Genomic DNA, 20600 nt, shown 5'->3' on the forward strand with positions numbered 1-20600 from the left:
CAACGCATCAACGTTTCTTTCTTGCCTTCATGCTCCAGAAATATAAACGACTCGAGGACAGGAAAGGGATCTTATTTGAAATTGCAGTCCTCAAGTTCAGCACGCTAGACAGTTGAATGAAAGAAACACGCTCTAGTAAATGTGAATATACATTTACTTAAATGGAAGCCTGGCGTGTGCGGGGGGTGGGGGGGTGGCGGTGGGAGCCAGCAGGAGCCCGTGTATGGCTGGAGCCAAACCAACTTGAGGCTGAATCCTCACTTGGCCACACACATCCTGAGTGACAGAAGCCAAATGAATCTCTGATCCTCAGTTTCTGCATTTTGAAGTGAGGTTACAAGCCAACTACTAGAACAGGAATACCATTAGGAGTGGACAGGACGTGTGTGAAACCATATTAACACAGATACCACCAGAGCTTTGCCAAATCCAAATGTGTTCTGCTATCCAGTACTGCCTTTTGGGACATCTAAGTTAAGTTCTCAAAACTCGGAGGCCTGGAAGGGGTCTTCTAAAGGAGCGGTTCTCAGACGATGCTGGGCTGAAGCTTGGTGGTGCCTTGGCCCGTGGGGCAGCAGAAGAATGGCAATGTAGCGAGGAGACAGACAGAGCGGACCTCCCTCCACTCTCCAACAGCACAGTGCCTCTTTCTTTACTTTCGTGTCTTATCGCTTAGTCTAGTATGTAAATGGGATTCTGGCTATGCTGAAATCATTCGTTTATCCCATTTGCTGGGGTAAGTGGGTACTTACTGTGAGTTTTCCTTCTAATTTTACTGTCTATCGATTCATTTCGCTGTCATTTAATGGGTGTTTAGTACTGAAATACGTTCGCGGCTTAAATTCTGCCCGTGCACGTGAAACGAAATAAAGTTTACTAACTAGACCTTGAAATGATCTTCTTGGCCTTTTTCACATTCCAATTATCCCGACCCAAAGTCTTTTTTGCAGGATGTCAAATGAGCATCTGTTCCCCCCTTCCATAAAATTAGGAAGCATTTTCCGTAAGGGAAGACTTGAGTGTGGTTATCTGTAGGGAGATATAGCGGCTGTAGGGTACACAGTGTATCTGTAGGGAGAAGCGCAAGAAATGTTTCTCTTCCTCCTAAGAATGTTCCGAACATGTGGCAAAAGGGTGACTCCGAATGACTGGGTTCTCGTTCGTGAAAGGAACACGGGAGCGGCAGTGGGTAGCCAGAACGTTAGTGGGCATCCTCTCACCCTGGGTGCAGTTTCTGCTCCCAGGGTGCAGGGGTCATTGTCGCTGGGAGTTTCAGGGCCCTTCCACTTCACTCACCCTGCAGGCAATCAAGGGGCAGAGCTCCGCCCCAACCCCAGAGTGAGAAAGCCTGCTACCTGCGGCCACAGCAAGCAGACCCATCTGAGTTACAGAAGTAACACTACTCCCGCCCCGTGCTTGGTGACCGCCATTTCTCCATTCACAACCTTCACCTTCTTTCAGCTCCACTCGTATCGATAAACGGTACAGGCACCGTATTCTCTTCTTGTTACAGAAGAAGGGACCAACGCACAGCAAGATTAAGCGAGTTCTTCCAGGCCCCGGTGTCGGTTCCCTGGGGTCTGCAGACAAAGAAGACGGAACCACAAAAGCCAGCCTCCCAGTTACGGATCTTCAGCTGGCTAAGTGCCCCAGTTCAGTTGCTTCTGGGTAGTTCGGACATAAAATGGCTTGTTGATCACAGCGGACATGCACATTCTGAAAAAGCCAGATAGGCGATTCTGACAAGCACCACAAAGTCACTAATTAAATATTCACAAGGAACAATTGCCTGTCAATTAAAGAGCCCAGCCACTATTCCCTTTGAAACAAATCGAATCACCAACGTGACAATTTTACAACTCATGGTGTCAACGCAATTAAACCACCAGCAGAAATTAAATATTAAATAGTACCTAATAAGTAATTCTCTCTGTATTTGCTAAATCATTATTCATCCTATTTTTCTTCCTTCTCAGAGGTCAGAGGCCTCAGCAAGCTATGTTTTCTATGTCAATTGCTTTATCTGATCTTGGGAGCCAGATAAACCAGGAAAGCAGATACATATCCCCAGATTCTCATTCACTGTAACTCAGGGAAATAAAAATCTTACAGCTGGGCGGAGCCTCAAAAATCATTCCGTGCTGACGGAATTTTAGAGCTGTGAGGAATTCGAGGCCAAGGCAGGTGGATTGGTCCGTACAAAGTTGAACCACGCTGGGTATAAAATCGGAGGTCAGTCTTTTGACGACTGTTAGGATGCTATTTTCAATACAATGTGTATTCCCCTGGCGCCACAAAGCTCTAACATTGCTATAAGCATTGCTACCATTTGGAATACAAATCTCATTTTTCCTCTTCTTTATTACTTTTAACTCACTGCCTCTGAAACTAGCTGCGTTAATTGAGATAAAGTGGCCTTCAATGGCCATCAAATCCAGGGGTAGTTTTGAAATGAGACAGATGTGGCTTAGAATCCCTCATTAGCGGTATGACCCAGGGGAAATGATGTAATACTCCGACCTCCGCATTCTCAGCTATGAGAAGGGAAGCAGCAATGCTCATGCTAAGAGGACTGTTCAGGCATTTATTCAGCAAGTCTCTGCTGCGAGACTCCCTTGCGGTGTGCCAATGTCTCGTCCAGGGACATACAAAAGGACAGAGCCTGTCCTCAAAGAGCACATGTTTTAGCAGTAGAAACAAATAAAGACACCATAATTCCAGGTTCACCTGCCAACTTCTATTCCTCTCTCAGGTCTTAACTAAGAATGATTTCCAGGGGTGCCTGCGTGGCTCAGTTGGTTAAGCGTCCGACTTTGGCTCAGGTCATGATCTCGCGGTTTGTGAGTTTGAGCCCCACGTTGGGCGCCATGCTGACAAGCTCGGAGCCCGGAGTCTGCTTTGGATTCTGTGTTTCCCTCTCTCCCTGCCCCCTCCCCCCCGCCAGCTCTCTCTCTCAAAAATAAATCCACTTTGTCCCCAGGATGCCTTAGTCGCTTCAACAGAGCCTGGTGTTGAACCATGTCACCTGGCTTAAAAGTACTTAACTCCGTTTGAAATTATTCACCGATTTAGGTCATTATTTGATTGATGGCTGTCTCTTGCTCTAGATGAGAATCCATGTAATAGCAGGATCGTGGATTTTTGTCCTTACCACAGTATCTCTATTGCTTGCGCCCCGCACGCAGTGGCACTCCATAAACATTCGTTGTGTGAAGGACTAAAGAGAAGTATGAACTAGTAAACGATGGAGGGACGTAAGGGGAATGAGGAGAGCCCCGGGGTCAGTGGGATCCACCAGTGGAGTGTCTGGGCAACCACTGCAGAGAAGGTGGGGTCTAGGCTCAATTCTTTTTATCACTATTCATTTTTTTTTATTTGAGAGAGAAAGAGAGAGAGAATGCACACATGAGCAGGGGGAGGGGGCGGAGAGAGAGAAAGAGAGAGACTATCTTAAGCCGTCTCCAGGCTCAGCACGGAGCCCCACACAGGGCTCAATGCCATGACCCTGGGATCGTGACCTGAGCTGAAACCAAGAATGAGACGCCCAACTGGCTGAGCCACCCAGGTGCCAAACGCTAAAGCCTTTCTCCCCAGACTGGATGTACCGACTGGCAGCATGTAGCACCTGGGCCCTGACGAGGGATGCGGAATGTTGGGACCCCCTTCCCAAATCCAAAGGCTGTTCCAAGACCTCCAGGTGATCTTCACGCGCGTTAAAGTCTGCAAGCATAGGTCTACTGTACACAGGTGTTTAGAAAGGTCAAGCCTGGGAAAGGACTCCTCAGGGCAGAGGACTCCATGAAAAAGGTAGTCAGTTCTGAAAATTAAGTTACCAGAGAAAATAAAACGTGTTGTGCAAGGGTGTGCACTCGCCCCAACCTAAATACTCCAAACACTCCAGGGGTACTTCATTTCTTCAGCAACCTTCCGGGCTGTTGTTATTATTCTCGTTTTACAGCTAAAGAAAGTGAGATGAAGAAAGACTAAGGCCCTTATTGGTATTATAAAATTACCAATGGCCATCAGTCCCAGGCGGTTTGAGCCCTCATCCTGCACTGGGCTCACAACTCCAGGGCCCTCCCGTGATACGTGAACGTCTGGCTCGCAGCAACCCTCGATACCTGTACTTCCCACTGAAAGAGTCGTACTTGAAAGACCATTTATCTTTTCATCAAACGTAGAGCATCTGCTTACCCTTCCTCCCTTAAACACCTCATCTGAGCTCCGGTCCCCCAAATCAAACACGCAAACGCGATTGATTCTCCGAACAAATAAAACGCCATTGGTTCTGAAGCTGGCACGTGTCTCGGAGGAGGGGCACGGGGGAGGTTTCCTGGAGCTGGTGACCCCTGGGTGAATTCTGGCAGATAAGGAAGGGCCAAGAAGACAGAAGAGCTGCCCCAGGATGCAGAGGCAGGAGTAAGCCAGCGCCAGGAAACTGGGGATGGGTTCACCAATGGAACTCCCCCGTGGGCACGAATGGTGAGAACACTCACATTTGTGAGAAGCCTACTCAGTGGTGGATGGGGGTGGCTTGGAGAAGCACAGGGAAATCACTGGGTTGAGTAATCGTGGGGGCTTCCCTGGAACAGTAAGGAGGAGGAGGACGGAGAGCTACGGACAGATCCCAGCAATGGAAGAAAAAACCATCAGGATTTCACGTGGATGTTGGGTGGGAGGGAGTCAACTTTTGATTTGCTGACGTTGAGCTGCTTGTAAGACCCTTAAATAGAGGTGCCCAGCAGACCACTAGATGGCCTGGTCTTAAACTTAGCCAAGAAAGCTGGGCTAAAGATCCAGATTTAGGAGTAAGCAGCACATCGATCCATGGTCAGTAATGGATGGAGGGAATGACTGGCCAGGGTTGGGGGGGGGGATCGTGTGTGGAGTGAGGTAATGAAACACGTGGCCTGGCAATTTAAGGAAGCCCAACATTAAAGAAGTGAACCAAAGCATCTGAGAAGGAAGAGAAAGAAAAGCAGCACTAGACTATGTCACAGAGATACAACCATGACTCAGGTACAACCCCTGCCTCCATGAAGCTCACAGCCCAGCTGGTGAGACACCTGGGGACCAACAGCAGCACTGTGTGGCAGGGCAGGTGGGCAGGGGAAGGCCGATGCGGACAGCAGAGCAGGAGTGTCTAACTTGGTCTGGGGCACTAGGAACCCTTCATGATCCTGTATTTCTTGCCACTACTCACAAAACTCTCTTGGGTATAAAGATACTTGTGGCCAAAGAGGCCAAGGCCGTTTGGCCAAAGTCACCAGAAAAACATCATGGCAAACACAGGATGAGAATTTGTGGTTTCTAGGTTTTTAAGGAAATGCATTTACATGGTTTCAAAAATACCTCTAACTGCCCAATGACATAGCTCAGAGTTCGTCTCTGGCTGAAATGACGTGGGCAGGGCCCCAACGGCTGCTTATGACACCGTTACTCACTTGGGAAAAGGCAAGGGCTGTATCTGTCTCTTCAATAGAGAAGGGGAGGGGCTCTGTCCATTGGACACTGTTTTGGCCATGAACCCATTCTCACATGAGCTGCCCACCACCAACAGGCAAGGTAGGAAAAGCTCACCCAAGTGATGTGGGGAGTCTGACTTTGAACTTAAAAGGAAACAAGCTTTCTGTTCTTGATTCTGACTTTGTTTCATGAACTAGTTGAAAAAGGAACCAAGTGGGATAATTCCGAAAATGGAAGACTTAACTCATAACCTTTTGCGGACTTCATGAGGACTATTTTAGTTAATTGCATGGGGTTCCCATATCTAAAATCAGGCTTGATTTTGCTGTGAGGCAGCCTATAGATAAACTGATGCATTAGGGGGCAAACTGGCCTTTCTGTGAGAGGTTTTAAGCCAAGGGGAACTAAGGGCAGTCTAAGCAATTACCTGTTCACCGTGCTTCGCGAAGTCAACCAGTTGTGTGCAACGCCTTCCCCTTACGAGTGAGGGAGACCAGCCCTGCTGGTGTGGAATGCCAGAAATGAGGTCTGAACATGGGAGTGCGTCTTGTCCACAGCTATCCCTGTATCAAGCCAGAAGGTGAACATTCACTGGAGACCAGAAGTCAGGCCGTAGAAGAGATTTGGGGTGTGTCACAAGGAAAACCCGAGCAAGGTCTTGGTGTGTGGATTCAGAGCCAGGGTGCTGAAGAACCAGGAAGGAAGTGAGTGAGCAGGTGAGCCCCGTGTTGGGACTCTCCTTTGTATGGCTGGCCCCGACCCATTTACAATTTTCACAAATGGACAAACGCTTAATAGAATGTCTACAGTGCATTGCTTCCCCCGCCCTGTTCTCCTTTCCTCTTTCTTTTTTGACTTAAATGATCACTTTGCTTTTTCCTCATGTTACCGGCCTCAACTTTCTAAAACACTTGCCTAGCAAAATCTCAGCTTGGGGCTTTCAGCCCAAATCACTTCAGAAGGGGAGAACTTCAGATGTGTTTTCTGGTTTCTCATTGGCCTTCTCTTCTCTCCTCTTAGAGAAACTAATCTCTCTTCTCTCGCTGGTTACTCATTCCCCGTTGGTAACTACGTGATTTGGCGTGGAGGGGGTCAGGGGAAAGGAGGTGGTCATGCGACATTCGTTCATTCCACTCTTTTAAATGTACGGTACTCGGAACTGCCCAAGTGCGATGCTACATGCTGGAAACACAGAAATGAGGAAGACGCAACCCTTGACCTCAAGGGGCTCACGGGGAACGTTAGGACATTGCTCTGATAGGGGAAAAGGGCAAGGTGTAGCAGTGCACCGAGGAGAAGGAGCTGAGCTCTGACTAAGCTCTTCGTCTGCCTACCTGTGTGTGAGGGGGCGGGGCAGGGGGTTTCCTGGAGATGCTCAGTTTGTGGCTGGGGTCACTGTGCACACAGACCGGTTGGGAGTGCCTTGAGCTGCATACCAGCCTGACCCTCCCCAGCATCAAGCAGACATGCCCTCGTGCCACATCTTCTGGTCCAGGCTTAGGGTGCATTCAGTTTGTGGTTAGATAATACTCAAATAACTGAAAAAAAAAGCCCAAGGGGCACCTGGGTCAATGGCTCGGGTCAGTTGAGTGCCCGACTCTTGATTCCGGCTCAGGTCATGAACTTGCGGTCTGTGGGATCAAGCCCCAAGTCAGGCTCTGCGCTGAGCATGGAACCTGCTTGGGATCCTCTCTCTCTTTCCCTCTGCCTCTCCCCTATTCACACCCTCTCTCAAAATAAATTAATAGACTTAAAAAAAAAAGCCCAAGACTTGCCTTTCCATAAAGTATTTACCAAATGCTGCATTCCCGACATGTTCTAAGAACCAGGTACCAACCTCCCGACCTCCACACCAGTCACAAACTCCCTCTCAAATTCCGTTCAAGTATCGGCCTCATGTCAGCAACAACCTTGACTGTCCCCTACACAGCCGTGCCCCAGAACCGAGAACCCAACAGGCAGTCAACAAATACTTGGTGAACTATTTACCTATTCAATCCTCATTCTCCCCTTCTTCCTACACGATGCTGAGTTGTTGTTTTTTTTTTAATTTTTTTTTTAACGTTTATCTATTTTTGAGACAGAGAGAGACAGAGCATGAACAGGGGAGGAGCAGAGAGAGAGGGAGACACAGAATCTGAAACAGTGTCCAGGCTCTGAGCTGTCAGCACAGAGCCCGACACGGGGCTCGAACTCACGGACTGTGAGATCATGACCTGAGCTGAAGTCGGACGATTAACCGACCAAGCCACCCAGGCGCCCCAATGCTGAGTTTTTGAGATGTGGTCAAATCTAATCTATTTTTGCCGTCCTCTCTGGCTGATGGAGTGGCTATGTGTCAGGATTCAGGTCCCCACAATGTAAGCAGATGTCATTGGGCACGGAGCCCAGAGGAGCTCCTCGAAGGGCAGCCCGTTCAGATGGCAAATGCCCATGGGCCATCTTAGCCTTCTGCCTTTTGCCCTCTCCTTTTTCTTGCCTGCGAAGAGGCCATGAAAGCTTAGAGATGAAAACCAATGGCTTTCAACTGACTGTAAGGAAGACTCGTGGTATGGAATCTACCACAGGCCATCCCTGATGGATTGCTGTACAACTTTCCCTTGAAGAATCCCCATGACAGGGAGCTCATTACTTCACAAAGCAGCATCCGGGCAGGTGTCTCTGTTACAGAATCTCGCCTTTAGATGAACCAAATCTCTCACACTACACAGACCATCGATGGGTCCTTATTCTGTCCCAGAGGAGACACGTAAAATAACCTCTCTTCACCATGGCAGCACCCTAAATATCTGAGAGCGCCCACCCTATCTCTTCCACTTCCCTGTATCCCTAGGCTTCCGAGCGTTCTCCCTTTTTTTCTTGGTCTCGTTCTGTTAAAGTTTTCATGCTGCGTTTTTTCTTCTTCCCGTGTTCAGAGTTAAAGAGATACATATATTTCGATTATGCACTTCCTAATCCTTGGTAGCCTCCATTTTGTAAGCGATCATGGATATTCACCGTGGAATCACAAAAAGGAAAAAATGAAAGAACATTCTGGAATGATTTACTCCAGTCAACTGGAAAGCTGGCTACACAATGAAGTGGTTACAGTTCTTATTTCATGCGGAAATTTTATGCTGGTACCCACCCTACATAGAGACGGCAGCTTAAAAAATTTACTCCCCCCCGAACCCACATTACTGGGATTTAATTTCACATCGAGCTCATGTCCTCGCTATGTAGAATTTTATCATTTCCTGCTTTAGGAGAATTTTGGGTTTCAAGGACATGCTGGCAGATAAGGCAGGAAACGGGATGGAAAGGAGAGAAAACCCCAGTAGCTAAGGAACGTGTAAGATACCGCGCGTCTTCAAACACACGATCCAGATTAATGAAATCCAAATATCGATCACAGATATCAAAGGAACGAGGACCACACTGAGTCATAACCCCACTTCGCCGGTCGAACTTGCATTTGCTGGTAGCGTGGTTTTTCTTCTTACCGGGGCTGTGGGGCCTCCCCGGCCTCCCTCAAAATGTCTGGCCCCTCGGTGGTTAATTAATCTACCTTATGCTTCCTCTACCCTGCGGGGCTGACTGTAACATCTTGCAGTGAGAAAAGCTGGCTTCCAAGTGCTACTTAAGTGACCTGCCTTCTTAAAACAGTCCCTCATACACAAAACACACATGATATGACTTGAGTGTGTAAATCCAATTATGCATCCCGGGGACGCGCAGGGCAGACGGTACTGGCTTCTGCGTCTCCGCTGTGCCAGCTGGGCCAGGCAGCGTCCCTGCCCTCGGGCCCCAAGAAACGCCAAGGAAGAAATGATCTACAGAAGCCATCCTCCTGCTAACTAAGGTTCAAACCCCTCCACCACCGCAACCTGCCAACCTTCAGCTTCCATTACCTTGATGTCCAGCCCAGAGAAAGCCCAGGACGCGCTTCAAAAGCAATTCATCACGTGAACGGATACGCTGTCCAACAGGAGACGTGCCCTGCTGGTTTCTTGAAGAATTAACATTGGGCCATCGCTTCTCGGCCTTTTGGCTAAGATGAAGTGAAGAATTAACACTGGGCCGATTTGCGGGTAAGAGGAAAGCTTTGAAAGGAGTGTCGTGGGTACCTCCCATGCCCCGAAAACAAACACATGTAAGATCAGCTAAGAGAGATCCGCTTGTGAAGTGAATAAATTGGCCTCCCCAGAAATATTTAGACAGCAGTGAAATGTCATGTCAGCATGATTACACGTTACCAGCGGCACTAAATATGGGCTATGCTTTTTTTTTTTTCATCTTTCCTTTTTATGCTTGGTTTCACTTCTTTCTGATGAGCTCTTACGGCGCCATCAATCATCAAGGTGTAAAAATGACTAATGCATTTGTCCTACTTAGCATATGACATTGCAATAGCTCCTCCAGAAGGAACGTCCTCCCAGACTTCCCAGTTTTGATCTAATTACGCCCTGACCCACTGATACCAGTCAGGTGACGTTACCAGATAGGAAGGAAAACAAATTCCTAATTCAATCTTGCAAAGCACACGCTTTACGATCGATCGTTTTTACAACTCTCCCTAAAAACACAGGCACCAAGCCTATTAGCGACTCAAGAGCCAAGAGGGTGGGGTCCAGGCCAGGGATGAAGGGATTTCACAGGTCATTCCAGCAGCCATTAAAAATATCCTTTGTAAAGCCTACGTTTCCATCACACACAAAACCTCCCAAAAAACCCCACAAAAAAACAAAAAAAACAGAAGGGCAGGATTGAGGGAAGGAGTGAGGAAGGGAGGGAGGGAAAGAGGAAGGGAGGGAGGGAGGGAGGGAGGGAGACAGGAAGGGAAGAAAGGGGGGAGGGAGGGAGGAAGGAAGGAAACTAGGAAGGATGGAAGGAAGGAAGGAAGGAAGGAAGGAAGGAAGGGAGGAAGGAAGGAAGGAAGGAGGGAGGGAGGGAGGGAGGGAGGGAGGAAGGGAGGGAGGGAGACAGGAAGGGAAGGAATGGGGGAGGGAGGGAGGAAGGAAGGAAGCTAGGAAGGATGGAAGGAAGGAAGGAAGGAAGGGAGGGAGAAAGCTAGGAAGGAAGGAAGGAAGGAAGGAAGGAAGGAAGGGAGGGAGGAAGGGAGGGAGGGAGGGAGGGAGGAAACCATAAAGGCTGGATGGTCTCTGGGCATTTTTCACAAGAAAGAAAGAGTAATATTTCCATTTCCTGGCAAGAGGAACCTCCTGGGAATGGTGACAGTCAAATTTGTTTCTGAAAGACATTTTCTCAGACACGCTGGGACACTGTAATTATTTTTTTAAGCCTATATGAATTTGCTTAAGGAAAATGTACAGAAATGGAGGTATCTGGGGTTTTACAAAATGCACACTATAACTAGCAAGGTGCATTAAATAGATAATTTAATGGGCACTTTGTGTGTTTTGAAGTGAGCACTCTGTTCGGTACTGGATACCAAATTAGGAGGATTTAAATTGCAACGCCATTTGCTGTATGTTAAGTAGTCGTACAGTTCCCTTGATTTGATTTGAGTTAGCAGAGTTAGACAAAGAGCACAGAATATACACGTACGGGTAAATTTTACAAAAGGGGGGAGAGATATCGGTAATTCCATTATACTGACTTAACGTTTACCCTGCACTCAATCCTTCAGATCATCAGAAGTGCATTGTAAAGCACACACAAAGCCTGCTTGTCACCTGACCCCTACCTGCTCACACCATCAGCCACCAACTTACCCAGTACAAACACTGCATTTCCTCCCAAAGGGTTTTTTAAAGGCCAGATGGAAGCCAGAGGCTCTGGTTATTAGTCAAGTTGAACTCACGATTTAATTAGTACTTTTCTGGCTCCGGCTTCTACTGTGTGATGGGATCTGTGTGAGACAGGAAAGAAAATGCAGCCCAGAAATTCAGATCTCAGGGCATGACCTTGAGCACTAACTAACTTGGCTGCTTTGGCTCCGAGACTTATCTTGGAGGAATCACCTTTTCTCTGACACTTCGGCTTATCTACCTTGCCAGGAGGTACAGAAGACTAATTAGACACTAGCTTTAACATTTCAGAATCCCCAAGAGGAAACATGATGCAGCAGTCGTTCTGGTTAAATATTGCTGCCTCTCTGTTTTCCAATAACTAAATGATCTTCACCATTTTATCGCTAATGAGCTGAAGAATGAGAACAAGAGGAGTTTCAAATGTTAGCTAGCTCATATTATTGTCACCAGCAATTAAAATAGAGTAAAATGCACATTACGGCAACAGTCCTTAGAAATGTACTCACCCCACGGAAGCACCTAGCAAGGATAACCTTATTATTAGTGTTTTATTTATACAGATCGTATTATTTTGTAACAGATGGTTAGATGAATAAAGTGAACAAGCAGGACGAACCATTTGTTTAAGATGGGGACAAAAACCGTGTCGTATCTGGACAAAGACACTACTGGCAGTGACCTGATTCACATACGTGAAGCCATGAACTTGAGGTGGATGAGGCGTCCTGAGGAAGGAATAATCGCAGCCCCCGTGTTAACCTATAACTGAGCTCCGTCAGGGTGGATGGACGAGGAACCCTTTGAACTGAGCTTTGAACCTTCCGAACGTTCCTTCGTATTTCTAATGTCGCTTGAGACCTAGAACGTATACGGGTGATCATGTCTGCCACGGACAATAACCTTTTCGTTTGGGTGGGAAGTCCATGACTCCAGTCTAACAGTTCACTGAATGGAAAAAACACAAACGACCTCTGTGCCGATGGCAAAGACCCCCCCCCTCCCCCCCGAGTGGCCCTTTTCAGGTTCCATCCTGTATCCACAGTGGAAAGCACAGGATGATCTAGAAGAACACAAAACCCTGTCTCTTCACATAGAATTTCTGCAGAGATTTGCAGCTTGGTGGTTCCCCTGTCGAGCCACAGATGTAATTTCCATCCGGAGGAAAAGAACAGAAACACATTCTCATAGCTTGGATTAAGGGAAGGCAACCATTGACTCATTTGTTACTTTTGAAAATGGCACGTTCAGTAAGTGAAACAGTTGCCGAGGTGTGTTGACTTTACACTCTCGCTTCTTGAAAATGCTAAGTTAAATGTGAGCCATCCTCTAACGGGAATCAAGATTAATGTGGAGAAAGAAGCTATCCCAGGGTATGTGGCCTTCAGACGACAAGTTTGTATGCAGCTGAGCAAGATGATGGGCTAGCTGCAAAGAGCCTGTGCTCAGAGATTCAGTTATTTTCCCCTCATGATTTCCTTCTGGCTTTCTTCAGTAACTGTTCATTGGTGCTATAATGGGCATTGCCCTCTTGCGTAGCGACACAGGCACGCCTCGGTCTGGAGTCAGTTTGAAATGTGTGTTTGGAAGGAACCCCCCTCAGAGGGTTTCGACTTTAGAGCCAGATCTGAATCGTGTTCTTGCCACGTGTTAAACTCATCATCTTTGGGATGTCTCTTGAAAGTGCTTAAGAATGTGTTATCTCTTCTCTGAAATGAAAACGAAGGATACGTCTGTTTGCCATCATTAGATGTGATGACGTACGTAAGTTACGTGTAGTTATGTTAGCTACATGTAAAATAGTGTACGAATGTGAAAGCTTCTCATTGTGGTTTGATTCCTCCAAAGGGGTTTATGTGGAAACGACCACCTTATACACATGTAACTTCCACGTGCTTGTGCACGTAGGAAGCTTTCACCAGCACAACATCAGGGGGCTTGGATATTTTATAGTATTGCCTTCACAATGGACCGTCTTGTTCATCCAGTGTCTGTGCTGAGTGCCTACTATGTGCTTGGCATTTTTCTAGGTGCTGAGGATAAATGGGTAAACACATAGGTGTCTGTGCTCTTAGGTGGTGTTTACATTCCTCTGGGGTTGGGGGAAGAAACACCGTAAATATAAGCAAATAAGATAATTTCAGACGGTGAACGTGCTCAGGAGGAAACAAAACAAGTAACGCACTAGGGAATACCGCGTGAACCGAGTCCAGAATCACGTGAACGGTTCAGCCGTGTGAAAACCTGGGAAAAATTATTCTAGGCAGCTGTCACTAAGGCTGAGAAGTGGGAAGGAGCTCAGGATCTCTGAAAGACACAAAAGGTACTGTGCGTTTGGAGCCTGAGGAGGAGAAGAAAAGGAAATATAATTGGAGAGGGAAGGAGCAACCACCTTGTAAGGGGACCGAGTGACCATGGTAAGGAGTTGAGATGTTATTCTAATTGCTATACGATGTTAGCCGGTTTTAAGCACGACTCGTATATTCCCCATCCGGGAAGCCTAAACAGTACCTATCAAAAAATCAGATTTTTTTTTTTAAAGCGATGATTTCTCTACCTTACCCGCCTGCAAGATCTAGGAAAGGAGCTTAGACCTCTAGAGGGCGCCAAAGGAAAACATTTTGCAGCCAAAGCCACAAAGGTCTTTTCAGCACCTACAAGGAGAGGAGAGCGCTCGGGCTGTTCCTTCCGAGTCTGGTACAAGAGGAGGACTCCGCTTGGGAAACTCATCCATCCACCATTCCTACCCAAACATAAAGTCGAATGAGCTTGGTTTGCATGTACCGGGACCTTGGCTTTCAAGCGCAGCACTGTTTTACCACGGGATGGGAGTGGGAAGACATTTGGGGGTTATTTTTAATCTTCTTCCATCTGCTAGTAGTTGAGTAGAACATAAAACAAATACGAAGCCAAAATTTACTTTCTGGATTCATTTGGCAAGCAAAATGTCTCTATACTTAGAACTTTGAAAATATTCATCATTTGCCACTTGGGCTGTGTTATTCTAAATACTATTCCAAACTTACTTGATGGGAGTCTTTTCGCAAGGAGTACTAAGGAAGGCTACTGCATGGAGAGCCGGGGGTTACGATCAATGGGGTTTTCTGCAAATGAGCAAATACCTATGATACAGGAGAGCCTTTATCGCATGTGAATGCTAAAGGCTCGTGGTGATTTCGAGAAGACGTTCATTATTGTCTTTACTAAGGACAAGTTCAGCTGCTCGGCCCTTACTCACAGAGGCTCTCATCTCCCCATTTCGTGCTGGATGATCACAGCCAAGTACTTTATATACTCTTTGCTTTACCCGGGGAGACTTCAAAAAACACTGAAAAAGCAGCCGACCAAATAAGTAACCTGAGCAAATGGATACAGAGCCATCAGAGAAGACAGAGAATCCCAAATCAACTAGAAGCCCCAGAAGGTCACTGATGAGTAAAGCACTCTATAGGTGCTAGCACTCCAGAAAGCACGAGCGAGTTTTGGAGGTGTTGTACCTGGTTATTCGATGGTATATTTGAACCCAGCCAGGAGGAAGAGGAGTTTTTAAGCTTCCAATTGAGCAAAGTGACATAGAGGTTGAACCTGCAACAGGAACACACATACAAAGCAGGTGCGTGTCCAAGAACCTCTGTCAGCCTTCTATTTGGAAACACTTCAGCTGACATGTTGCCCTCATTTTTATGGAGAAGCTCTTGCTTCTCAAATTCAGTCTCTTGCTACCTACCAGACACGCAGCAAAGAAAGTGCCAGACCATTAATTATCTATTGATTTTAATGGACTTAAACAATAAAGTCACTATCTACCTTCTCTTTCACAGACAATGGGGAACTCTGTTCCCAGAAACACATCCATATTTAACGAGAAAGACAGGAAGAAAGGAAGAAAAGAGACAGAGTCAGGTCCGCCTGAGTATTTCAGACCATCTAGAGCAACATGCCCTTTATCAATTGAACAAAACTTGCGATCTTTGCCCAAGACACTCCCCCACCCACCCTACCGGCCCCAAATGAGGCTGATCCATGCAAAGCACTGGGTTTGGATCCCATAATAAAAGAGAAGATATCATGTGAGATCTCCAAGGCAATAAAGAATTCCCAAGTAAAATACGTTATCAGGGGACTGTCTGAAGGACTGGATTATAGGACACATAAAGGTCCCCACCAGCAATCAGTGTCCAACAAATGCTGCTTCCTTTAAGAATTGAGGGTTTGTGGCAGAAATACACAGAAACCCAAATCTGAATCCCAGAGTCTCTTACAACACCCTCTGGAGACTCTTGAGAGGACAGATGTTAAGGGATGGGTCACCTTCTAAACAAGGGTGTTCTTCCTCCCCCTTGGGTCTCCTGCTCCCTAGACTACAGACCCCGAGGGACATTTGCAGAGCAGGAAGAAGGCTGTTTCTTAGCTGATGTCAGAGAAGAGTTACTCACGGAAGCACAGGAGAAGGGCAGGGCTGGAAGAAACTTTAGAGGTCATTTACCTCCAACTCCTCTAAGATGAGCGAAATCCCATCCCACCAGCACCCTGGACCTCCCAAGTGCGAGGCTCTGTGCCAGGCTGGGGGAGGGGCCTCAAAGCGAGCAAGGCAAGCCAGCATTCCCGGAAAGCTGCTTCCAAATAACCCAGGAGAGGCAGGGGGAAGCGCAAGGCAGGCAAGAGTTACCTGGTTGATGGAGATGACCGCCAGCCGAGGAATGGCCACCTGCACGACCACCTGCAGCAGCGAGGTGCCCAGGCCGGCCAGGATGGCCCAGGTGAGCGGCAGCGGCAGCATGCTGTAGGTGGCAAACAGCGTGAAGAGGACGTAGCCGATGCCATCACCCAGAAGCCCGTAGCCGAGGCCTGCTGCCAAGATCTGGGTGGTCATGGCCACCCAAGTGACCACGCCGCTGTACTGCAGGTACGTGTGCGAGGTGGTGTCCTTCCTGACCACCACGAGCGCGCAGATCACCACCTCGATGCCAGTGAAGAAGCCCAGGAGAATGCCCTTGAGCGGGTCCATGGGGGCCGAGGCCAGGCTCAGGTGGAGGACCAAGAGGGTGAGTTTGGTCAGCACGTCCAGCACGTTCATCACCACCTCGGATTTGCGCCTCTGGCCCAGGAAATAGCGCTGGTAGAGGCGCTCCAGATCCCTGGACTTGAAGGAGTTGCGCAGAGTGGGGAAAATGACCCCTCGGTAGCTGTAGCCCCCATTGAGGAAGAAATCCGAGTTGCTCGGGGCGCAGTCCAGGTGCAGGAAGCCCAGATCGCCCCCGCCCCCGCTGCCGCTGCCGCTGCCGCTCCCGCTGCGTTCCGGGAAGACTTTGGTGCCACCGGAGCTGTGCGCTCTCTCCCCGGGGCCCAGCGAGTAGAGGGGCAGCGCCGAGTCCCCGGACAGCTGCGCCGCGTGGTGGTTGGGGCCGCCGCCTGCAGCGTCCGAGGCTTTGCCGGAGCCTCTACTCCCGCTGCCGCCGCCGCTGCCCCGGTGCCCGTGAATGAAGCGCTGCTCGGTGATGTGCCTCACCGCCGTCTGCCACAGCAGCCGCTGCGGCCGGGAGCCGCTCCCGCCGTCGCCGGCCGGGGGCGTCGGGTGGATGGTGTAGAGTTCCTCGCTGCCGCTCAGGCAGCGCACATCGGAGAGCTCCATGGCGCCGGGCCGCAGGCGGGGAGGCGCGGAGCCGGGCCGAGGCGGCGGGGAGGTGGGGGGGCGGGGTGGGGAAGGGTCCCAAAGACCCCACGGTGGCCCGACCGGAGCTTGGTGGCGAGCCCCCGGTATCCCCGGCCGCCCGGTCGCGCGAGCCCTGGACAGGAGGCCCCGCGCGTCAGGTCATAGTGCGCCCCGGGGCAAAGGGCGTCTGGAAGATCGCCGCAGACCCCTGCGTCCTTGCGCGCCGCCCTCCCGCCAAGCGGCGCAGCTGGGGCGCGCGGCAGCGGTGGCTCGGTGTCCGCAGAAGCCGCGGCGCTCGGAGCCACGCAGCCTCCTTCCCGGGCTCAGGCTTCTGGGCCGCTCCTGGGCTCAGCGTCTTGGCGCAGCCTTTGCTCTCCAAGAGGCACCCGGGCGCCGTGCTCCTTTCTGCTGCGCGCCGGGCGGGTCCTGGCTGCGGCACTGGGCTCGGGACACCCACGACTCGGCGGCCGCGGGAGGGCTGGCCCACGGTGACCGGCGGCGGCGGCGGGTGCGAAGTTAGCCGCTGTGGCAGGAGCAGAGCCCTTCGGGGAACTCCATTGCGCCGGGATGGGGAGCCTGGGCGGAGCTGGGGGCGGGAGCAAAGAAGGGGGCGGCGTGGGGGACGGGGAGGTGGCGGGGTGCCCCGCGGAAGAGGTGGAGAGGTGACAGCCGCAGGGCTAACAAGTCACCAAACAGTTAATTTGGAGAAGGGGGTGTGCTGAGGCTCCCTCCTCGGCTCCTCTCTGGCTGTCTCCTCTTCCTGCGCGAGGACTGACAGCGCGGCGCTGGCTCTGGCCCGTCGCATCCCTCGGGGGAGGCGGCAGGGTCCCAGTCGCGGCTAGAAGACGAGGTCAGCCCTTCCAGCTGTGCTTCCGAGGGGTCGGAGCCCGCCGTTCCCATTTCCTTCACTTCGTTCTTCGGAGTCCATTTGGCCCGGAGCTGGGAGGAGCGGGAGGTGGGGGCAGGAGAAAGTGGGGAGGGCTCGGAACCCAACAGCTCCGAGGACGCAGAGAAGCCACCGGTGCGGATCCCCGAGGCTAAGAACCGAAGCGTGGCGGGTGCGGCGAGTTTAAGGTTTGGGCGAGGAGGGAGGCCCGAGGCCGCGGGGAAGTCGGCTGAGACGCCACCGGATCCAGGGACGCGCCGCGTGCCACCCTGGCGCTCTGAAGCGCGCAGCGGGCACCCGGCGGCGGGGAGGAATTTGGAGACCTGTCAGATCGGTCAGACACCCGCGGCGACTTAAACCCGCCCCCACGCCAAGCCACGCCCCCGGAACAGGGTTGGGGAGGGGTGGCGGGGAGCTGGCACCCAGATCTGGCCAGGACGCCCCAGGTCTTGGAGGCAGCAGCACGCGCAGACCGGCGTGGGTGAGGACGACCGCGGGCGCCCCGGTCTCCCCCCGCGCGAGGATCCAGCGCTCCAGCTGGCCGCGCGGGCCGGTTCCTCCGCTATTCTTTTTTAGGCACTGGCTCTGGGCCTCGGCAGGTGCAGAGCCAGGACTCGTAGGCCGCGCTGCCCACGGGCTCCGAGAGCCCAGCGCGGTGAAATAGAGGGTCTCCTTTCCGCCCTCCCCACCCGGGCATCGTTTGGCGTAGCCAACTTTCGGGCCAAAAGCAAAAGACCCGCAAGGAGTCGCAGTTGTAGAGACAGCTTCCAGCAAGGGACTTCACTACACCAGTCGGGAGGGGTGGTGGGCTCGTCCCCTGAGCGCCGCGCGCACCAAGTTTCTCCCTGCTTGCGGCAGGGGGAGAGGGGGAGGACGTGGGGAAAACATTTCCAGCCGCCCGCCCTAGCTCCCGTTTCCCGCCCTCCGGGCTCCGCGCCCACACCGGGCGGAGCCGGAGCGCCGGGCGCCGGGGCCGCAGGGCAAGTGTGGTCGCCGCAGTCCCGGCCTCTGCTGCAGGTGGCGGAGCCGCGGTGGCCGCCACGTCCGCCACCGCGACTGCGGCTCTCGCCGGTGGAGCCCGGGCCCTGAGCACAGTCAGCTGATGGCCAATGACGTCAGGCCCTGGGCGCGTTCTCGGCTCCCAGCGGCGTCCTGCGAAAGCCCAGAAGACCGCTTGCTGCCCCCTCAGCCCTTCGGAACGCGCAATTTCCCCTGCTCTCTCTCGGAGAAACTCCCCTCCCTCTGCCTGCCCCGAGCCGGGATAGCTTTCCACGGCCCCCCTCCCCAGCCACACGCTCCATCTCTAGGGTTATTTGTGTCCACCGTGTCCCAGAAACACGAGATGTAATGCTTTCCTTTTTATTCTCTTATCCACACACATGGGTTTCGGTTTAAATCCAGGACTGGTCCACTGCCTTGCACAGAGAATCCCAAAAGGGAGAGGACAACTAACATTTTCTCCTATCGCTTAGCAGTAGATTTCTGGGGTGTAGAATACACCCGGAAAAAAACTCCTTTAATCGCAGGCCTTTAGGGTTGTAGTCTCTCTCAAGAAAGAGAACAAAACTGAATGCTCAATTTCAAATAGAAAGAAGGTCGGTTCTATTTTTAAGCCGGCTTGCGAAGGAATTAATTTAACTACAAAGATCTCCCAGAGTAGCTGGCCCACTCCCAAGGGGGGCTGGAGGTTAAGAGCAAAGCACCCCCCAAAACTCAGTTTCGCAGTTATCTGGACCTTCATGAAATCATCCCAGGAAAGAGACGTGGCTTGTTTCTTGGTTCCTGAATTGGGTGGACTTCTCACCCTCACCAGCTCTCCTGAAACTCTGGTGGGTCATAAGTATGTTGACTTGAGGAAGGAGCCCAAACAGGGCAGAAGGCTGGTGAGGGAGGGGGGCGGGTTCCTGCAGACCCGGTGCCAGGATGTGTGGGGAGCCGTGTCCTCTTTGTAGGCATTGCCCCAAGTCATCTGTGCTAATGACCATATTAGTAAACTTGGCAGTGGAAGACACCTCTTTATTTTCTCAATTCTTTCTCCTTGGGAGCCTGAGAACTCAGCCTGAATAAATGAGGGGTTGAATGCAGATGGAACTTTCCTATGAAAAATCTTCCTCCTGGACATATCCCAGGATGATTTATTCAGCAGTAAAGAAGGCATGCCAAGGAGGGGGAGACTGGACCCAATCAGATAAAATGACTCAGGCTGATGAATGAGCATAGCAAGCGACAGGAAAAAAAAAAAAAAACCAACAAATTAATGAACAATGCAGGCTGAAACTAACATATCGAGAAAATACTGCATCTGGTCAACTGACTCCTCTGGAAGTTCCTTTGCTGTAAGGGGTGTTAGAACAGGTTATTTAAAAATAATAGCACAGGGCGCCTGGGTGGTCAATGGGATAAACATCTGACTTCAGCTCAGGTCATGATCTCACGGTTCAAGCCCCCCGGTCGGGCTCTGTGCTGACAGCTCAGAGCCTGGAGACTGCTTGGGATTCTATGCCTCCCTCCCTCTCTCTCTCTGTCCCTCCCCCGCTCGCACTGGCTCTCTCTCTCTCAAGAATAAATAAACATTAAAAAAAAATTTTTTTTTTTTAAATAACAGCACAGAAGAGAATTAGATTCTTCTTCATCTCGGGATGACACCGTGCCATTCAGCCAAAAAAAACCATTCTGTTTTCAAATGACAGCATTGGCTTTACACAAATATTGAGAGCCTTTTTGGACTATGCAAACCACCAAATGATTGTCATTTAAAACAAGTTAATTCACTGCTTTGAGTCTACCATGGGCCTCTTTTCCGGCTTTCACTTACTCTCTGCATGTTTATTTGGGGTGGGTCTCT

The 20600-nt window shown here is 50.5% G+C and overlaps 1 protein-coding gene across 3 annotated transcripts in view; it reads right to left on the reverse strand.

Annotated features, from left to right (window-relative positions):
• Window positions 1–16903, reverse strand: part of ADCY8 (adenylate cyclase 8) — a 221143-nt gene extending 204240 nt beyond the window's left edge. For all 3 annotated transcript variants that reach the window (XM_053896102.1, XM_053896101.1, XM_053896100.1), the window contains exon 1: window positions 15886–16903. In XM_053896102.1, the coding sequence (XP_053752077.1) occupies window positions 15886–16848 (963 nt within the window). In that variant the 5' untranslated portion in view covers window positions 16849–16903. The remainder of the gene's footprint in view (window positions 1–15885) is intronic.
• Window positions 16904–20600: the final 3697 nt, after the last annotated feature.

The sequence above is a fragment of the Panthera pardus genome, unplaced genomic scaffold (genome assembly GCF_024362965.1).
Source record: "Panthera pardus isolate Hobbes unplaced genomic scaffold, ASM2436296v1 HiC_scaffold_7, whole genome shotgun sequence".
NCBI lineage: Eukaryota > Metazoa > Chordata > Mammalia > Carnivora > Felidae > Panthera > Panthera pardus.